This window comes from Anarrhichthys ocellatus, unplaced genomic scaffold (assembly GCF_004355925.1).
Source record: "Anarrhichthys ocellatus isolate YVR2014 unplaced genomic scaffold, GSC_Weel_1.0 scaffold27, whole genome shotgun sequence".
Classification (NCBI taxonomy): Eukaryota; Metazoa; Chordata; class Actinopteri; order Perciformes; family Anarhichadidae; genus Anarrhichthys; species Anarrhichthys ocellatus.
In genome coordinates, this window is record NW_022280057.1 from 5,867,651 (window position 1) to 5,888,898 (window position 21,248).

The 21,248-nt window shown below is 43.5% G+C and overlaps 1 protein-coding gene across 4 annotated transcripts; it reads right to left on the minus strand.

Annotated features, from left to right (window-relative positions):
• Positions 1-4,766: 4,766 nt before the first annotated feature.
• Positions 4,767-21,204, minus strand: LOC116391721 (protocadherin gamma-C5-like). Of its 4 annotated transcripts, none has more exons than XM_031862561.1 (5): positions 17,340-21,204; positions 12,367-12,425; positions 11,451-11,504; positions 9,108-9,205; positions 4,767-7,498 (listed from the first exon to the last, which is right to left on the minus strand). In XM_031862561.1, the coding sequence occupies exons 1-5, from the start codon at positions 19,803-19,805 to the stop codon at positions 7,218-7,220; spliced, it is 2,958 nt and encodes a 985-aa protein (XP_031718421.1). In that variant the 5' UTR covers positions 19,806-21,204; the 3' UTR covers positions 4,767-7,217. The 4 variants fall into 4 exon arrangements, with proteins under 4 accessions (XP_031718421.1, XP_031718419.1, XP_031718423.1 ...); XM_031862559.1 differs by having other exon boundaries at positions 4,767-7,501; XM_031862563.1 differs by lacking the exon at positions 11,451-11,504.
• Positions 21,205-21,248: the final 44 nt, after the last annotated feature.

Sequence of the window (21,248 nt, forward strand, 5' to 3'; positions counted from 1 at the left end):
TGGATTGCATTTTATTTATTTTTTCTGCCCATCACCTGTGAGCAGATCACATGCTTTATTTAACACACTTTACCTTTGACTTGTAACCTTTACATGACTTCAATCATGAGAGGACACTTCTCCCACTCATCTTCTCTTGCTGCAGCAAAATTATAACGAGGTAATTAAGCCTGCTTCTCCATCACCCTAAATCCAACTCACAACCCCTCAGTGTGCCTTTCCCCCCTTCATTCCTGTCTCCCCGTCTCCTCCCTGTCTGATTTCCATCCTCGCAGCTGAGAAAACAGGCGCGAGAGCTCTTGGCAGAGCCGAAGGGAGAGAGGGAGAGAAAAAGAGAGTAGAGAGGGGGCTTTTCAGATGAAGAGAGAAAAAAGGGTTTGCTGCTTTGAAAGGGGGCATTGTGTTGTTCTTCCACTTTGCTACAGCTCCATCTCAGTGATTTAGTCGAGCCAGCAGCCAGCACATTACTGTGTCTCTTTAAATCAGGGTGCTGTTAGCCTTAGCAACGTTCAGGCTCCAGTGCTCCAATGCTCCTGCTCAATGGCCGCCTCCTCTTCTTTCAGCCAAAGACCACTGAGCTCCCTGTTAAGTCTGCCTGAGGGGCACATCTCTCTCAGCTAAAATAACTACAGTGTACATAGAGAGGATGATTACAAATGTAAGACAATGCATGTGTAGAACGTGTTTTCATACTCTATCAATCAGTGGATATTACTTGATAATTGTTGTGGTACAGAACAGTCGGTGTATTTTTGGAGCTGGCTGAGTGTGCCAACAGAGAGAAAGATCCCATTCCTTTCTCTCCCTGTTAATTTTTTATCAGGAACATCAATCTAGTCTCTTTCTCTGCACTGCATGAGAATAAATCACATTAACCCACTGCTGTCTGTTTCTGGGTTTCTGAAACTTTCGGCTGTAATCTCCACTAACTGTGTCATTTGGATTTAGGCCCTGCTTAACTTGACTGTGGCAATGTGAATATATGCAGTTCATCACATTTCATCCAGATTAAGCTGGTCTGTATCCCTGTGCTGTGTTTTGTGCATATCCACAGAGCAGGGCTCTGTCCTTCAACATGTGGTGACCCAACACTCTGCAGAGACAGCTGCAGGATGGGAGGAAAGGGGGGGGGGGGGAGGAAAAAGAGAGGAAGTCGGAGGGGGGGGGGGGGGGGGGGGGGGGGCCCTCCCTTTTGCTGAACTACTGAGGGAGGGGGAAAAAAAAAGCAAAAAAAGGCGCGGAAACTCACTCTCTATCCTGCCACATGCAGCCGTTACGTCACATCCTGCTCTTTCATGACATGAATCAGATGTGATCCTCATCGTCCTGACATGAGATCCTGGCTTCATCTCGCTCCTCCTGCCTGGAAGCTCACAGGGAGGTGTGAGGGAGGAAATGCAGCTCTGCTCTACTTTCTGCTCCAATATTCTGATGAGAATGTAGACAAAATAGAGGACATTTGATTATGAGACTATTCAAGAAATTAGCTTTTAAGCACTTTTGTTTCTTCTTCAATGACCGACCACGGTGTATAAGTGTGCCTGTTTACACATGTGTGACATTCAGGAAGTGATGATGCCTGTTATTCTCTCTCATGTCCAGGCTGTCTGGCTCATGTTATCGCTCACACTGTCAAGTTCCAGTCTGCTACTGCTTCCCCTATTTGGTCAATCCTGGTCTACATCATTGGTTTGAAATATGTTTTTGTGTGTGTGTGTGTGTGTGTGTGTGTGTGTGTGTGTGTGTGTCACGGTATTGTCTATATCTCTGTGTGTGAATAATCAGTAGGAATGTGCTTAATTAAGTGAGATAGGGTGGGCGGCGTGAAGGGGGCAGTAAAAGAAGAGTTACCATTCTGCTGGGTCTCCCCTCCAGGAAATGGATGACACATGGGGACAGTGAGGACAGCAGGAGTCTCTGTGAGTCACGGGATGACAAAGTAACTCAGAAGCTACAGTAAAGCCTATAATAACCATGTGAACAATTTCCTTGATTCTTACCATCTCAAATGAAAGCTCATACCGATCTCCAGTGAATCAGACTAGGACAAACCCACAGTGCGTTATTACCTCTGACTCATCCCGTCTGTCAGTGTGTGGGATATTCTGCCACGCTTCCTGCATATGTCTCTCTGAGTTGCCAGGTTTGACTGATGGCTGAATATGTTTGTCTTCCTGCAGGTCATTCAGCTGAGCCAGGCCCCGAGTGAAGCCAATAATGGCCAATGCATAGATCTGTAATGAAGATGTGGGGAACAGAGAAAAGCATCCAGTGGCTGGGGCTGACAGTTGCCGTGGCAACCGCATAACACAAAATGAGAGAAGGGTGAGTGGAGTCGGCCATTTTGGGATATGTGAGCCTGCAGTGTTTGATGTTGAAATGCTGCTGTGTGAATTAACTGGATTGTCACGTTGGAATTATTTTCTTTAATCTAAAAGAGGGATTTTTTTAACAAAAACATGTTTGTGTTTTAAAACCAGCAGATGGAGTTTTTTTAAAAAAATAATGAACAAAAATATATTTTTTCAGGTATTCTTTCTTAGCTTTTGGTCCTGTGTCATCTTCAGGCAGTAACTTTATTATAGAGAAAATGCATTAGCTGGCCTTTGAATGGACGCCACGTCTGATTGACGAACACTTGCATCATCTCCATCCCTCCAGCTCCTCTGTCTCTCCTTCCATCCCCCAACATCTGCAGCGGTGCAGTCAAAGCCTGCTCCTTTTGTTTTGCGTGGTGACGTCCCATGGGCTATTTATAGGGACTATGTTATTGTGTAAGACCTTGTGAAAGGCACAAAGCAGGCTGCCATGTTCCCTTTAGTGGCCCCAGGATCTGTGAGAGGAAAGCTAAAGAACATGTGGCTCTAGTGAGCTGGAGGAGGAAACGGTGAGTTCAGATGGAATGAGCAGTATGAATGTTTTTAATTTGATACTTTCCTCAGTGCCTTGGTACCATCAATCTATTCTCAATATTTAGACAATAGCAGACATCACACAATATAAGTTCAGGTGTCATGCTATTTTACCGTATATCAATTATATTAATCATGACTCTTAAGAGAACAGTGGGGGAAGCGTATGTCAGGTCTTATCTGTACTACTAGGTTTTCATCATCGAAATAAAAGATGATATAAAATATTATACATGAAAACATTTTGCAGCGAAATCAAAAGTATCTTTTTTTCCTGCTGTGGGTAGTTTTACTGAAATAATTTTCTTCTTAAAGTGAGTAAAATGGTCAATTCCAGTCAATTTAATGACAATGCAAAACTCAATTAAACTCACAATTGATTTGTCTGATATATTTGTGAATCATTTTCAATCAACAGAAGTAGCATGGCAATAAAGTGTCCCAATTAATTACTCCCATCTATTATGTGACAAGGGAACAGTAGTTTAAAAAGCCTGACAATGTTACTTTAATTGTAAATAAGATTTTGTGGCCTCATTTGGTCTCTTTTTACTCCTTTTTATCTGCCACAGTCACATAGAACACCTGAAAAGGACAAGGGATAGAGCAAAGCTGTGGTTTGTTTGGGTTAAGGTCAATGCCAGACTCGAACTCCAGTGTGGACTTAACCACTCTGCTCCTCATCGAAGGGGTGGTCTCGGACTGCTGACAAGTGAACTCTTGACAACTTCATTTCTAGTGTGAACACCATTCGAACCAATCACATGTACTGTGCCATTTATGTACTATTTCATTGGTTAAAAATACTTTTGCTTTCCTGTTTTGGTGATGGCCAACTAGTAGCCTATTTGTGTGTTTGTTGCCACTGAATTTGATGAATTTGCTATACAGAACACAAATAAAATGTTAATTAGCTATCTAACTCACACTGCGGCAAACGTCTCCCATTTCCCTCCGCTAATAGGAGACTAGTTCAACTGTAGGAGAGAAGTATGCATGTTCGGCTCATTTTCTGTAACCAGTGTACCATAAAAGCATGGTGGAATTAGCGAGCTAGCTAGCTAACTAGCCAACAGCTAACATGCTTATAGCATTTAATGCGTTTCACAGGCAAGCTTCATGAATTATTAAGACTAGTGCTGTACCCTACTAGTGAAAAACGACGGTAGTATATCTGGATGCCTGTCCAGAGCGGGCCTATTGCTTGGCTCGTAGTATTGCTGCTTACAGCGTTGTCCAGGGCCGTGCCTGTTAGTTGCTTGGGCTGTTTGGAATGTGTCCCAAAAGAGCGGCCTGATTGCTTGGCTCCCAGACGAGCTGCAGGAAAGTGAAGAAGAGTTTAGTTGTAATGTTGGTATACATACATGCACGTTTGGAATGGGCCTTGCTTGGTTCCCGGTATTGCTGCTTACAGCTTTGTCGGGGGGCGTGGCCCTTTGTTGTGTGTGGCCATTGCTTGGCTTCCTGTAACGTTAGTATATTTAGCATCTAGCAGCAAAATCGAACTGCTGTCAATGACCTTTGTCTGTAGAGCCTTGAGCCTTGGTCCCTGTTGCTATACAGAGCGATGTTCGGTTTTTTATTTAAAGTATCTTAATATTGAACGTGTCGCATATCCAAATTTACCGAAAATCGACAAAGTACTCAATGGGGTCTCCAGTAATACACCCCCCCAAGTGTGAAGTAGATCGGATGAACGGTTCTCGAGTTATGCTAAAGACAGTCAGACACACAGACGGAGATTACTTGCTTTATAGTCATATCGGCAGTAAATGATGCACAAAATTAACTCACTCAAACAGCAGCCTGTGTGATAATTACATATATAAGAATGAAACAAACAACCCACACATGTCTTTTTAAATGATTTCAGAATCTTTTTATTTGAAATGTCAGTGTTCAAGAGAAAATAAAACAGCAATATAAATATTAGCATAAAAATAAGAGAGTAACACAGGGGTATAGCGTGGGGGCTAAGCATTTGATAAGAAAGATAATACAGCAGGATAGAGTAGTATTAATTCAGCAGCGGACGGACTTACACATATATAATATTTATAATCATTTGTTCATATGGACAGAAAGAGAATGAGAGGCATTCTTTCACAAATGCACAAGATAAAATCACCGCAAAAGAACATTAAGAGGTTACAGAAGGATAGAAACATTTCCATATTTTTTTGTTTTGTTTTGTTTCTTTAAAGGGTGACAAAAGATAGTAGAGATAAACTGAACACAAAAATATGCGCAACACATATCACAAGTTAACTAGTCTACGTGTCACTTTGTTTACCTATCTAAAGTTGTCTTTAATTCATTTATTTACACTGAAGAGTTAGTCGGCTTCCATGGTGCTTAGTTACTACATTGCAACACAAACTGAAGAACATCTCAGATTTTTATTCATTATTGATTTTTTTTTTTTTTCTTTAAACTGTGGTTTTCTTATTTTTCTTGAAAAACAAAATGCAACACATTCCAGTAGTAAGCCACGCCTTGTGGGAGGGACTTTTGAAACTGTTGGACGTGGTCCCTACTATACAAACAACTGGCTCATACCATCGACAGGACTTGTGATTATTTACAGTGGGGAAGAGCCACAAAAGACCAGGGAGTGGAGCGGAGAGGTGAGTGGTAGAGGGGCTAAGGTTTCTCATGATGTCAATAGAGGAGGGAAATTTCAAAGAGCTCTCGAGTGGTATCTCCTCACCAACAGGGACAGCTGTGCTTGGCTCTGTTGACCTCTACCTGGGTCAGTGCATGAGAGAACATTTAAGGGGTGGGCAGATCAACAGTGGTTCCTCTGTACATTCAGTGGGTAGAGCCAATGTTGTTTATCACCCTCCTGGTTGATGTTATGGTGCCACCTCAGTCTGTGAACCCCTCACCACACCCCTTCCACTCCCCCTGAACCAGCCTGCCAGCTGCTTTTTCTCATGCAGTTGTATTTGGCCAGAGGCCTGACAGACAGATGGATGGCAAAGTAAAGACTTCATTTCTTATACAAACAACTCTGCTATGCTATTGAATCATTATCTCCCAAAGAAAAAAAACATGTTACTGTGTCACATCAAGAAGTTCTTCAACACTTCAGGATAGTGAGGGGTAATACTCAGTCGAGGCCCTAGAGGCCTGCAAAGTGTCTAGAGACTCCTAAGCACTCAGGTTTACCATGTCTATGCATTTCCCTAAGGACCGAAGTGATTACTACCCCTTTGTCATCTGATCTTCAGAAGACGAACAGTGCATTTATCTTTGTTTGGCTCTCAACGTGGGGTAGTGAGTGAGGGGAGGACACGAGCTGGGTGTGAGGAGGGGAGGGTAGAGGGTGCAGGGCTGCAGGGACATGTTTGTGCCCATCTGGAGGTGGTACACAAGAAGCCAGTCACTGCTGCTATACCACCTGCATGGACAGCATGGCTCGTGACACCATGCCGCCCCACCCTCTGCCAGCACCTTCCTCTGGATACATGCTCAGGTCATAAAAATATCAGGAGATTCAAATCTTTTTTTTTTTTTTTTAACTATATGCTTACAAAAGTTTTTTTTAAATTTTGTGTCAAGTAAATGCTACATGTGCATTCTATTGACCTGCGATTGGAGGGAGGATAACAGATTCAGGATGTCCTCTTTGCTTTTGCAATGCATAGTTTGCAACTATAGACTAGAATATGTGGTTTGAACCTTAAAGAGCATGCAGAAGAGTTTGTAATACCTGTCAAACAACAGCCTTATATCCTCAGGACTTATGATTTAAGATCCTGCAAGGCCGACCCTATATAAGAATCTAATGGATGGCAACGAGCGTACTTTACAATAGCTGACTTTGCATCTCAGGGAAAGAGCACAATAAATCCAACGTGAAAGACATTAACATTTCATCTCTGAATACATCACTGCGTATACCTTTGTCATCCCAGCAAGGTTCCTTACACTAAATCTCTTTGTCCAAGTTCATTTGATTTTGCCAAAAGAAAAAATAGAAAATTATAATAACCCCCCATACCCTGCCAAAATGATCTACCAACAAAGATTATGTGAGCAATAATAAACCTTTATCACGGCACGGGTTATCAACATCAACAACAGCCTTCAGCACGTTCAAGACACTTTCAAAGAACCATCGACATCTATCCAACGTCCATGTGGTCAAAAGTGATTTCCTGTCATTATTTAGACTGTGGCTAACATGAGTGACAGCAGAGCAGTAAGATAGCTTTAGGGGGGGGGGGGGGGGTATGGGGGGTTGCATTTCTCATCAGATCAAGCCGGGTTCATGATTCCTCTACCTCTCTCCGTCCAGCTCTACTTCTTCTCCTTCTTGGTCGACTTCTTCTTGGAGGCAGGGGTCTGGGCGGCCTTGGGAGGCTCCGGCTGGGCTGAGACCTGGGGCGGGGGCAGCGCCTGCTGGGCCGCCTGCTGGGCCGTGGCCTGCTGCTGCTGGGGGTTGGAGGTTAGGGTGGCCGTGCTACCGGGGATGTAGACGTTCTGGCGATAGTCGGGCACGTGCTGCAGGGTGAACTGGGGGCTGTAGCGGGTGCTCAGGCCCATGGTGCCGGGTCCCAGTGTGGCCGTAGCCTCGCTAACTTCTGGGGGGAAGAGAGACAGAGTGGGGTAATGGACAGGAGGGAGGGGGAGAGGAAAGAGGGATGAAATTTGTTAGAAAGACAACATTTTGTGTGACGGTGTTATATTAAAGGAGTGAAATGAAAATAGGTAATAAAAGGAGATAAAACCATGAAATAAGGTACTTAATTGAAGGATAAACATATCCTACTGCTCAGGCAAACCATGAGGTTGCAGTGAACTAACAAGGGGCATGAGTCGAAAAATATGAAGAAAAAAGGCAAAAGAGGTGTTCCACAGTGGTTGATTGTGCACAGATGTTTTTTTTTTCTTAACAGAGATGATGATACTGTCTCCCCAACATACTCCTCAGTCTTTCTGGTTTTCTATCAAGCATTCCCTGAGTGTGTGTGTGTGCGCATGACGTAGCTGCTCAGCTCATAATTCTCCCACAGCCCCTGCATTGCAGAACCAAAGACAGAAATGCTCCCTCCCCCACCCTGTAGCTCCTCTCAGCCTATATAAACACATATGCACACAAAAGCTGTAACGCTGCTAACTGGCTTCCAAAACGTCAAAGCAGTATCTGAAAACATATATAATAAATCTTTCTGCCCTCACACAGTGCTTTGTTAACCGATTGCAGGATTGCTCCTGCGTTGTGCTTATCAAAACAGTGGCAGTAAGTATAGACCAGATGTTCAGTATAACACAGGCACTATTTTGTCTTTCCTTCCTGATGGCACTGACTGTTCATTCTGTCTAACTTTGTGCTGACATGCAGGTTACCACTATGCCCAAGACAGAGCCTTTTCTCTCTCTGTTCACTTCGATGGAAAAATTCCACACAACGTCCGGTGCAGTGTCCAAGAGAGGGGAGGGTGTGATTGTGTGGGAAGAGGGAGGGAGATGTGATTTGTCAATGGTTTAAAAAACTGTGGAAACAATGACTTGAGTCTATTTGGGAATAAATCACGTCAAGTTTGTCCCTCCATCTTTTCTGCATATTTTGTTTGTTTTCAAGGTAAATGTATGTGTATATTTTTCACGTTATTATTAAGACTTCCACAGTAAAAGCCCAAAGATGAATAACTGTGTGTGTGTGTGTGTGTGTCCCTCTGCAGTGCCTGGTTAGGCAACCACTGCAGGAACAGAGAAATAGGGCAGTAGAATGAGGACATGTTGTGCAATGTGGGAATCTTTCGTTATGTATGAGACTAAAGGTTGTATATTACATAAATTTTCATGTAGCTCTATAGCTTCTGCTTATAGTAAAACACTGTGCATGTGATAAGTGTTTACAGTGGAAACATGCATCTCTGTCATGTAGTTGAATTCAACAAATCAACTGTACCGCTCATCTGAGGGACAGCAGGTAGTTGCGTCCACTCTCTGAATATCCTCTGGTTAATTATTAACACACAAGCACGAACTGGAAACATCGATGTGGACAGAGAGAGCTTTATCAATGAGCGAGTCTTGCTAGTTGCCCTCCAACCAAACAGGAACCTAAATAAACTACCTCTGCCCGAGCACCCTCGCTGAGGTTATGAAGAGGAAAATTGGTTTGGAAAATTGGAAGATGAATCGATGGAATGGAGGACAAAGATGACGTGGTATAGGACTCACCGTTAGCTGCAGCCATCAGGGCCTGAAGCTGCTCAGCCTCAGTTGGTGGTTGGGGCCAGGGGCCAGTTCCCATGGCAACCTCAGGTCCTCCAGTTGCCCTGTGGCGAAAACAAGGAAACATCATCTGTAAATAACTGGTTGTTCATCCTCTCCAATGTGTGTGTGTGTTTAGCACACTGCTTTGACAGTTGGTGGTTTATGATGTAAAGGCAAAGCAGCTGATGGCCAAATACACAGCCTGAGGGGAAACAAGGATGTACAGTTTACAAAACAGAGTGTGTCTCAAACAAATACACACTCTTTAACACACTTGTCTTTCTGCACACTTACACACAGAAGCAAGCGCGTTCGCGCATTCACTCAGTCAACATCGTACGGCGTTCACACTCTCTCCGGTATGAGCGCTGCGCCGTCTAGCAAATCTTAATAAATATTTAATGATCCCACTTTTAAAGGAAATAGCGGTCTGCATAGTCACACATACGGCGCTCAGCAGGCACCGAGCATCTCCATCTGGGCAAACTTCCCCTTCAAAGGCTTGTTTATTTAAAGTCTGCAATTTGCATGAGGGGGCAACAAAGGAGAACGCAGACCTGCGATCTATTATGCTCACCTACTTATTTCCACTCCAACTCTTGTGACACACCAGCACAAACTTTACAACTAGATCTACGTCACAATGCTTTAAACCTGGCTCTGCTCAGTTTCACAATGTGCCAACAAACCTCCATATTTGTATTTGTAGTATGTTTTATTTACACTACTGGTACACCGTTAGGAAAATAACAAATTCATGTTCCTTCAGAAGACCAGCAGAAGTCACAACACGTCCTATAAAACCATAATGGATGCTGCTTCTAGAGTTGTTCCAGTGCAAAAAACAATATACACACTTTTAACTAATCTCTCAATCTCCTGAATTGTGTGTCTGTGTGTTCAATACATTGGTTGTTTGACCTGAACGCATTTAGTGGATGATCATTAACCCACAGGGACATTGGAAATGTTCTGGTGGAGTGTACAGGACAGTAAATGACACATTGAAGTCTCAGATCTTACTATCTGACAAATACATGAGGGAAAACAGGACTGTATTCATATAGATGGTGTGGAATACAGGGAGGTAAAGAGAGACGCTCTCTTTTCTATTTAAAACCAACTAAAAAAAGTCTTGAACAAATTGGTCTACACCAGGGTATTAACGGAAAGTAAAGGACAAAAAAAAGGAATTCTAACATAAAAACAGGGATTTGTTTAGGAGCAGGTTGCCAGATCTCGCTGCCAAAACTCTGAAGTGGTTCTCATTTCGGCGCCAGAGAGAGACCGAGGGAGAGAAACATGTTTGGTCTGTGCCAGACAGCCAGTGAGAAACAGGGTGAGTAAGAGCATAGTCAGTAAAGCCAGGGCAGCCATTTTGTGCCTATTTACATCACTTTAGATAAAAGGGCATGCTTAATTTGAGCTAAATTAGCATCTCTCTGTACTATCATTTCCTATAATTTCCTGTGGTTGTGTTAAGCACTTCCTGTGGTCAGGATTTTCTCTTCCTGTGGGCAAGATTGTCATCTGTGGTCCAGAGGGATGTCCTTGATTGGCCAGACAAGGATATCGTTTTCCTCTGCAACCTTACATGATATGTTTTATCTCTCAGGAAGGCTGCCTTGTTTTTGTGCAGAGAACATTCCAGACAATACTTTCAAAATGAATTTAAGGCCATTCAACCAGTCACATGGTGTACATGCTGGCATCTGACCTCAGGAGTTGTATATGGAGGAACTTTGTAACCCCTAACGGGTGTTTTAACAAAATCGATCATGAAACAGCTGTCTGTATTGTCTCTTTCTTGTTATTGTCAAGTTGATAAATCACATGAAAAAGCCACATGTGGTGATGTTGAGCTACAACCATCACAGACACACATCAAAGGCAACACTGTATGGTAAGCCAGTTTTCTAGAAGTAGAGAAAACAAGAGCTCTCAGGGTATAATGACTATATGTATAGCACACATACAAGGCGTAACAAATCTACAAAACACTGCACGCAAACTCAAAAGAGTCACAATCCTTTCTACACCACAGCAGGCATTGTGGCCTAAGCACATTGATCAACAAACCCCATCAAACTTTCAGGGAGACTAACAGAAGCTATGGGTTAGATACATCTACACACAGTACAGCACTCAACTGCAGTGCACTACCTAAAAGATGTTAGACTCTCTGCCCTTATCAGCTGATTTGTGATCAGGTATCTCTTCCACTGAACAATCACTTGACAAAAGTGAACACTGATCAGCTTCTAAGGACAGAAAGTGACCATTTAGAGTCTACGTCTAAATTAGTACCTTGTCCCACTCTTCGGCGTCCATCGTATGTGTGTACCGTATGGCATGTGGGGACTAAAAACACAACAAGTTATACAGTCTGCAAGAACCATTGTGTATTTGACTGAAGGCTGGAGTTAGTGTTAGTTTTACCCAGTGGTATTGTATAACAACAGGGGTGTTCGTGTCAGTGCGTGTCTAACATTTTCCTGACTTGGCTCAAAAGAGCATTTTGCCCCAGCTGGTATGTTTCAGGGAGAAGCCTTGACTCATAGAATGTGTTGTGCAATCATTGTTGTGAAAACTGTTACTGCACGCACTCCGTTTCAGCCCACACAATATGGGCAAAGTAGCAATCATTAACCATTGTCACTAACACTCGCTAAAACACACAACTGAAAGAGATAAACACAATAAATCGATCATTTAAGCAAGTCAGTAAGACCTCGCAGGTGGCAGAAACTGAAAAGAGTGCAAGAAGGATAAATACACTGTCCAATCCCCCCACTAGCTCTGGTCACCGTCCCTCATCAGTAGTAGTGAGTGATGGCGCATAGGCTCAGAGAGCGCAGAGAGGAGAGGAACAGGAGGGGGAGGGGGAGTGGAAGCTGCAGCAGCCATTTTATAAAGCAGCCAGGAACCAGGCAGAGATGCTCATTCAGGAGTGTACATCAAGAATCTGAATTCACTGAGCAGTGTAATTCAAAGTCTGAGTCAGATGGTTGCATTGTGACTTTGATGTCATCAACCCTTTACAATCAGCACTCTGCAGGCAGCGAGTTCTTATGGTTACAGCGCTCACTACCATCCCCCTCCTTTTTATTCCTCATCCTCCATCACTCCCTCCGTCTTAACGATAAGCTTGCCTGGTGCAGCACAACAACATTACTGGGCATTTTATCACTGTGTGTATGCGTGTGTGCCTCAGTTTACTCACCCACTGGGTCCAGGTCTCGGTCCCTGTGTGAAGCGCCAGTCATTGTTGGGGGGCTTTTGCTGTAAAGAGAACAGAATTTGCAACATGAGTTGTATGTTTCATTGCAACAACAGCAAGGCGTTTCTGAGATGTGTGTGGCTGACACATCTGTGTGCGATGGTGTACGTCTGTGTGTCTGTCTGTGATTTAGAAAACCTGTTCAGTTTTTCAGTGAGGCTAAACAAAGGGTTACAGATGGAAACAAATATATGTATGCTCAAGATGTTGTTCCAAAAGCTGTGGAGCATAGAATGCTGCAAGGACACTCACACGCACAAACAAACAGACACACTAACAAAACAAAGACACAAACTGGGGCCCCACTTACAAAATGTGACTCGACAAAAACAAAAGGCAGATATTATCAAAAAGAGAACTACAGGATCAAATGACTGAGAAATCAGATGTAAAATCCCTGAAAATGCACCAACACCGCAAGATGAATCAGGGTCAAGAATCATAAGTGAAGAAATGCAGGCAAAACATAACACCCCAACAAGACTTTTTGGGGACAGATTGGTGAGCTTGAGTAACTGCAGGGCTCTCATAACAATCTTTTTAATAGACGCAGAGGGCAGAGAGAGTCCTTGGAAGGTAACACTGAGTTATTTTGATACCAAAACGTCCTGGAGATAAGGCAACGATGGTGGCTCAGCAGCGATAAAAGCCTCTCTCTTCTTTATGTGTCCCTGTTTCTCTCTATTAATGTCTTCAAGCCCATTGCACTCTTGTCCATTTCTACCTCGCTGGCCATACCACCATGTCTTTTTCATCTCTCTATCTCTTCCCCTCTCTCTCAGGCTCTCTTGTTGTGCAGTGATGCGGTGAATAGACCTTGGCTTGGCTCCACATTCTGCCGCCTAATCGACACAAGAGCTCCCAGGAGAGAGAGGCCAGCAGGATGATGTGCTGCATTATTAAAAGAGATGTGCTCCCCGAGGGAATGATGGAAAGAAGCAAGAGAGCAGGAGAGAAAGCCGAAAGAGTAAATACCTACACAAAAGGAACAGTTGAGACTGGAGCATCTATTAGCATACAGGTAAACAAGGAACAAATGCACCAGTGAATGGTGACTTATTGAATGCACAAAAAGAACAGACAAGGGAACACAAATTGTTAAAAAAAAAGTGAAATAGAACTCAACAGCTACTTAAATAGGGGAGAGAAAGAATAACCTGTGGTATATTGTCTGGTCTACTAAAGACCTGCGAAGGACACCACAAATAGTGAGGGGGAGTGGGAATGATAATGTGGTAAGCGAGTTGTATGGCAATCGGTTTTTGTTCAATAATCCAACTATAGAACAATCCTGGTTATGATCCATGTAGTGTTAAACACTCAGGAAAATGTCAGATGAAGAAAAGTGTGCTTAGATATCTTCCTCATAACAAACTGTAATGCCAGAATTCACAAGCTGTCGTTATTGCAACATAAAACCATAGTGGATGAAGATGAGAAGAGGAGGGCATATTTGAACTCTTGTCCTCCCTTCAGAGCAGAGCCTGGTTGATGTTTCGAGTTTAAAAGAGGACTCAAAGATGTGTCTATGTGCGTGGGCATGCAAGTCTGTCTGAGCTTTGGCATTGAGTAAAAAAATCTCAGCACTGAGTGGAGGCAAACATCCACAGAGAGGCCCAGCATTCCAGCCGTGTGACTCGCTCTCACCACACAAACTATCACAGACACGCTTGTCATTTCCGAGGTCTAATCCCATACAAGCATGTGGAATATTTGGCCCCACTGATTACTAAAGATAAACAGTACTGTATCCTGCATGCGTCATTATGGTCAACTTGGCTACATCTACACATCATATCCATAATAATGCATATCTGCTCAAGAAGAAAGTTAAACTTCCACTCAGCCGAACCACAAACTGTTCAGAGTTGCTGGGTTCTTGGGTTGTTTGGACAACAACAGTTGCCAGGGAAAACAGATTTAAAGCCAAGCTTAATGACATGCAGGGATCAAAATATAATTGACTTTAGTTCCAGTTATCTGAGCATCTTTAGATGCGCTTGGTTTTGTTGTTTCATATTCTCTGTAGTGAGTTGATTACTTCAAATGAGATGAAGACATTAAAAAAAAAAGAGTGCAAGTACAATTTAAAAGGCAGGAGATAGAGAGAGGATGTCAAATAGACTAGTCAGGGAGACTAGGTCAATGGAGAGAGATGAAGGGATTACAGCTGTGTGGGCTCGGCTTCTCATCCAATTGAAAGACTTTCATACCAGCCTGGAAGCTTTATACACTGTCAGTCTGCTTCCCTTACATCTTTAAATCGAACCAAAGAGCTTTGAGGGCTCTCCAGGTGCATTACAGCCTGACAGAGTTCCTTAGCTACCACAACACATCATACAACAGTTGAAGAACTATCATATTAAGAGATGAGATGAATATTCAATATGTGTGATTATGTGAGCACAGGATTTAACAGGGGGTATCAACTGGACTGATCAGCTCATGGGCCTATCTGGACTTCATCCAGCATGTTTGAATAAATATGAGCTAAAACATCTGGTTTACTGCTTAACCACCTCTCTATCATGATATGCATAGGTTTATCAGGGTGCAAAAAAAAGCTCATCCCTTTCTCTCCCTCTGACGGGTGAAAAAATACAGTTTATGCAGAAACTCCCTTCACACATACAGGTCCATCTGGTACTCTTTGGGGAAGATTCAGTTTCCTATCACATGCACACATTATAGTGATGTTACAGGAACTTGCTGCTCCATCTGAATAGAGGTTATCATGTCTGTTCTGTGGCTCTGATAACGTGCTTAGACATACACACCACACCAGTCACTATGTAATAACCTTCAGCACAAAGGCAATGCTTATGCCAGTAGAAACCTGAAGAGATCTAGAAACATAGAATGTGTTACCACTAAAATGCTGGATTCATTACATTGTTAATTCATTACAAGAGAAAGACGAAGCACTGTGACAAGAGAAAAGCACAATGTGTGCTGCTTGATTCAAACAAACATCATGACTCAACTCACAAAGCCCTTGAGGACAGTTTTTCTGAACCGCATGAGCCAGTTTGTCGCATGTGCAGCTTCGTCATCCATATAAAAGTATATTTACAAAACACACAGTCGCCCTAACTCAGTGCACGTGCCAACTCTTGTAAACTCCCACAGGCTCAAAGACTGAACTAACACATGGTCATGGGACTATTCAGATCCTGCTTCAAGTCTATAAATGTGCTCGTATAGAGAGGGGAATAACAGCAAGATTGAAGTGAAGATGCAACTTAGTTGGTCAGTTAAACTCATGACATCAGGATTACAAGGCATGTAATCAAGATTCCCTTGATCAGTTAGTTAATCAAGGGAATCTTTCTCTTTTAATCAAAGATATATATGTTGCAGGCCAACTGGGAGAAAATAAACCTTTTAATTTATTTACTAATGTTCCTAGGAAAAACTGTCATAATTATCCCCCCAAACTTTCTGTGTTAGCACATGGTTAACTAGAGTATCCCAAAACAGCACACTGCTGATGAATACAGCAAAGAAGGGCAGTGGGAAGTTACTGACAATTGGGTACTAAAGCCCCAGGGTCCTGCTAAAATTACACACGACTGGAGGCTCTTCGTGCCTGACTTTTTCTACACACAATCTCACAGGCAAGCATATAAACACCCACAGTGATGGCTGCAGCTCTAAAGCCATTATAGCCTGCGCCGTCTGTCGCCATGGCACACGTGCGTAAAGAGCCATCCTTCCTTTCTCTAGCCCTCTCTCTCTCTCTTTTCCTCTGTTGTCTGCATCGACACGTGTCACTAGAGCAAGGAGACAGATGGTATCCTGCTGACCTCAGGAACAACCTAATTCGGCACAGAGAGAGTGTCTGTGTAATAAAGATTCATGAGAAACCTGAGGGGTAAAACACCACAGCAACAATAATGATCTTCAATCAAACTCTACATTACACATGACATGGTTAAGGATGAACTCTGAGTTGAGTCTGTGTCGTATGCATGTGATTATTAACTGGTTATAGCTTTGCTTCACACCCCACTCTGAACACATGGAAAAAATTGCTGATCAAGGATGTAAGAATGAAAAGTAAAAATGTATGTGCAGAATTTACACAGTGAACAAAATCCTCACTCATGTGCTGCAGAGTCCTGGAACCAATCACCAAAAGTTCAGAGGACAACAGGAAGTCAGGGGTCAAGCCACTGACCCCATGCATTCCTGTTTTTCAGCTACTGCTTTATTCTTTGACTCCCCCACCCCATCCCTCTGACCATTTTCTTTCCTTGGTCTTTTTCCTCTCCTTCACCCCCATCTCTCCCTCTGTCATCCTGTTCCCCTCTGTCTCCCAGCCACACTGAGCCAACACTGCAGGATATTTTCATCTGTCTGTCTCCTCCTCTCCATCTGTTAGGAGCACTTAGGTTTCCACCTCCTTTGACATTTCCTCTCCAACTACTGTCTTTCTGCCTGACATTATCTGTAACTTTCTATCCATAAAGAACAGTTCCTCTCTGTTGTTTAGTTACTGGAAGGCAGATATAGTAACCACATTTCCTAGCCTCAGGTGAGATTAAATATTATGATGTTCTTTACTCTGCCCAAACCGGTCTAGTAGGACAACGAAGCTGATTCACCATGTGTGTGTTTGAAGAGAGAGAGCGAGATAGATAGATAGATCCTCCTGATAAAACAAATGAGGTTTCAAAATACTGCAGAGCTTCGTGACATAGGGAATCAAGGTTAGGACTCTACTGTCAAGAGTTAAAGCGACAAAACTGTGGTTTTAACCCATGCGTTGTATACATATATACTATTACAATATCAACACTGCATGTGAACAACATTTCTTGAAATACTTAAACCCATAGATACTGAAACACCTGAATTGGTCTTATCCCACATTGGCATATCCCACCAATGCCATGCTTGCTCTAATCCCTCACCTCATTGGCTGAGTTCATAAGGTGCTTCCTGCTGAGTGTCATGTTGAGCGTGTTGTTTTGACTCAGCATGGGTGTCTTCATAAATACAAAGTCACTCCGGCTGGATAAGGTGGAGTAACAGGGCCTGTAGGTGCGTGTGTGCGGGTCCTGGGAGCCACCCACAACCTCCATATAGCGTATGGGTCCATCGGTATTGAGCTGCAGATGCAGGTCCTTGCTTGGCCTCTGATGGTAGCGGCTGGTCCTGTGACGACCGTAGCAGCAGCAGCAGTCCGACTCTCCGAGCCCTGGGTCACGGTGCCTTAGGCAACGTACCATGATGATGACAAAAGTGATAAAGGACACAGCTGATACACAGGCTATAGAGATGATGAGGTACAAAGTGATGTCCGACATCCCAGTGCGATGGTAGAAAGGTGTGTGACGAGGTCTTGCTGGAGCATCATTTGTCGTGCCCTTCTCATCCACAGTTACTGTAATGTTCACAGAAGTGGACTTCGGCGGGTCACCATTGTCCTGAATGATGACCATGATGTCATAAGTTGAGCCCTCTTCATCCTCTGCCCACTTGCGGGCTGTGCGGAGCTCACCGGTGTGTGCCCCAATGCGGAACATGCCAGCATTTGGTCCAGAGGCGATTGAGTAGAACAACCATGCATTGTGCCCACTGTCTGCATCCACCCCTACAAGTTTATTTACGAGGTGCCCTGGGCCCACAGATGGGGGCACAGTGAACTGTAATCCTTTGTCTTTTGGGTAGGAGGGGTGTACAACCACTGGCACATTGTCATTCACATCCACCACAAATACATGCACCGTGACGTTGGCTGTCCTTTGAGGCACCCCAGCATCCCGGGCCTGCACCTCAATACGGAAAGCTTTAAGTTGTTCATGATCCAGAGAGCGCATGCTGTGGATGTGGCCACTCTCTGGGTTAATGTAGACATAAGAAGAGATGGGTGAGCCCTGGACCATGCTGGGAAAGATAGAGTAGGAGATGCGAGCATTGTCACCAAGGTCTGGGTCAGTGGCTGAAACAGCAGCGATGGGGGCACTGGGAGCATTGTTCTCTGGGATGTCCACAGAGTATGAAGGCTGAGAGAAGGTGGGAGCATTGTCATTTACATCAGAGAGCTTCACCACAAAGGTGGTTTGTGATGAAAGGGGAGGGGAACCGGCATCAGTGGCCTTGATGACCACTGTGTACTCTGGGACAGTCTCACGGTCCAGGTTTCCAGCAGTGGTGAGGCTGTAATGCATGCCAAAAGCTGAATTAAGTTTAAATGGTAAACCTGGTTGGACAGTTAATGTAACCTCCCCATTTACAGCAGAGTCCAGGTCCCGTGCACTTATGAGCGCTATCACTGTCTCTGGTGCCGAGTCCTCTCTGATAGGACTGGTCACTTTTGTCAGTGTCACCTCTGGTGCGTTGTCATTCACATCAATGATGTCCACTATGACGTTACACGATCCCTCCATAGCGGGGGAACCACCATCTCTGGCCTGCACTGTGATGTGGTATGCAGTGGCTTTCTCGTAATCCACATCACCCTTCACACGGATCTCCCCGCTTTTAGAATCCACACTGAAAAGGTTGAGAACGCGTTCCGGTGTGTACTTACTAAAAAGGAAAGATATTTCTCCGTTGTTACCCGAATCCGCGTCAGTCGCGTTCAATTTCGTAACTAAAGTGCCCCGTGCAACATTTTCTAAAAGCCTAACTTTCTTTACCGGCTCGTCAAAGACGGGCGCATTGTCATTTACATCCAGAATTTTAATGAGCATTAGTGTTGAGCCAGATTTCACCGGCTGACCCCCATCTACAGCAGTGAGCAAAAGGCGAAACGAGGCCTGCGTCTCCCTGTCCAAAGGTTTATCCACCAGTAGCTCTGGAAACTTACTGCCGTCACTTTTAGTTTCCACATTCAAAATAAAAAAGTCATTCGCTGCGAGATGGTAAGTGCGTAACGAGTTGGTACCCACGTCTGGGTCGTGTGCGCTCTCCAAACGGAACTTTGTGCCTGGAGCGGCCGCCTCTGATATCTCCAGAGAAATGTTGCTGGTTGAAAACTGCGGCGCATTGTCATTCACATCCATAATGTCCACCACAACGCGATGAATGTCTAAAGGTTCCTCCAGAAGTAGTTGAAGATGTAGTGAACAAGCTGAACTTAGTTCGCACAATTGTTCCCTGTCAATTTTTTGCTTGATGACCAAATCGCCGGTCGCCTGCTTTACCTCAAAATACTGCGTTGTGGATTCCGAGACCACCCGCAATCTCCTTTGAACAATCCCCTGAGCAGTAAGACCCAAATCTTTAGCGATATTCCCAACGACAGAGCCCGGGCTTAGTTCCTCCGATACGGAATAGCTGAGCTGAGCCGAGGCACAGGGGAGGCAAGCTAGATAAAAGCAAAGCCTCCACAGCCTCCCTCCTCCAGAGCGCTTCCTCTGTTTGGAGTCCATTGTGCTGCGCTCCGAGGATCGGATAATTGGAAAGTTTTTAACTTCTTCTTTCACCGTAACGTATCCATAGTAATGTTAAAACGAGGCGGCCAGGCTTGATGATAAACATTTCCTTTTTAAAAATAGAGCGATGGGAAGTTTTGATGTGATCATTTCGGCCGTATTTTAACAAAAAAACGAGGACGAAAATCAAAGTATTTTTTGCCCTCGCTGAAACTCCCTGCTCTGTCTCTCCCTCACTCCACACATGGGCGGGGAGAGGCCACAGAGGCCTTCCCCCCATTGGAGGGCAGGGCTGGACCAGCTCTGTCACACAGCTCACACACACACACAGAGTGAAAACTTTCCAGTGACTCCACTTCCACTGGCAGGCAAGTATCAACTTAATTCTCATTGTAAAAGTTTGAGAAGACAATGCCAACGGAACAACAGAGGAATATGCCATGACTGATTTGCCCTAATCCAAGAAAAACATATGGAGAAAAGATGATATAATTATGTTATTGTTATATCGTTTAAAAATTCAGAGAGAGCTCCTCATTATCAAAACACAGCATGTGTGTCAAGCTGCTGTTATTTATAGCAATGCTATTTGTATCCGCAGGGGGGCATAGTTTCTAAACTGTCTGTCCCCTCTCACGTAAATCAGACGGGAAGATGTGAAGTTAAAAATGGGCTTCATTATACGTACAAATAAAAATAAATAAAAAACAAGCTATAAAATGCCACGAAGAGGACAATTTAAAGATACAGGCCATGTAGCCTAAATCAGAGGGCAATGATTTGTTTGGGTTGACATATCAATAATAAAGTATCATTGTTGCAATGTTGTAACAGAGTGTAGTTTCTAAAAATGGACCACAGAAAGTTAGCGAAAGCTATATATATAGCACACAAACTAGTTTAAGCTGAACATTTCAATTGAAAATGAAAACATTGTTTTCACATAAGGCAATGCAATATTAAGTTGATGTTTTGTATTAGGTTTATAATCATTCATCGAAATAAAAGATCACAAAAAACGTTTTTTCTACAGAAGTATTACTTTTTCTTAAACATGTGATGTACGCAATATTATATTACACAGCCTAAATATTAAAATACAATCTAAACCGATAGCTTAATTTACAAAAGTGATAAAACATGATCGTGTAGGGAAAAAAAGTGCTGTCAAGTAGTTTTTGAGCTGGAATCGCAACCCTGGTGTTGACCAAAGGTTATGAATGTACTCGACAGTAACTTTATACCAAAATTGTGTGATTTGATTTCCATTACAGAGAAACACAACACTCATTTAATGGACACAGATATGCAAAGAGATGCATAAAATTGGCGTTTTGTGAATTCTGTTCAGCCATATTTGTAAATACACTTATCACACAACGACTGCTAGTTTTCTGCTCACCTGCTGGCTCTCAAAGGTCCAGGTGCTGTCGGGTAAAG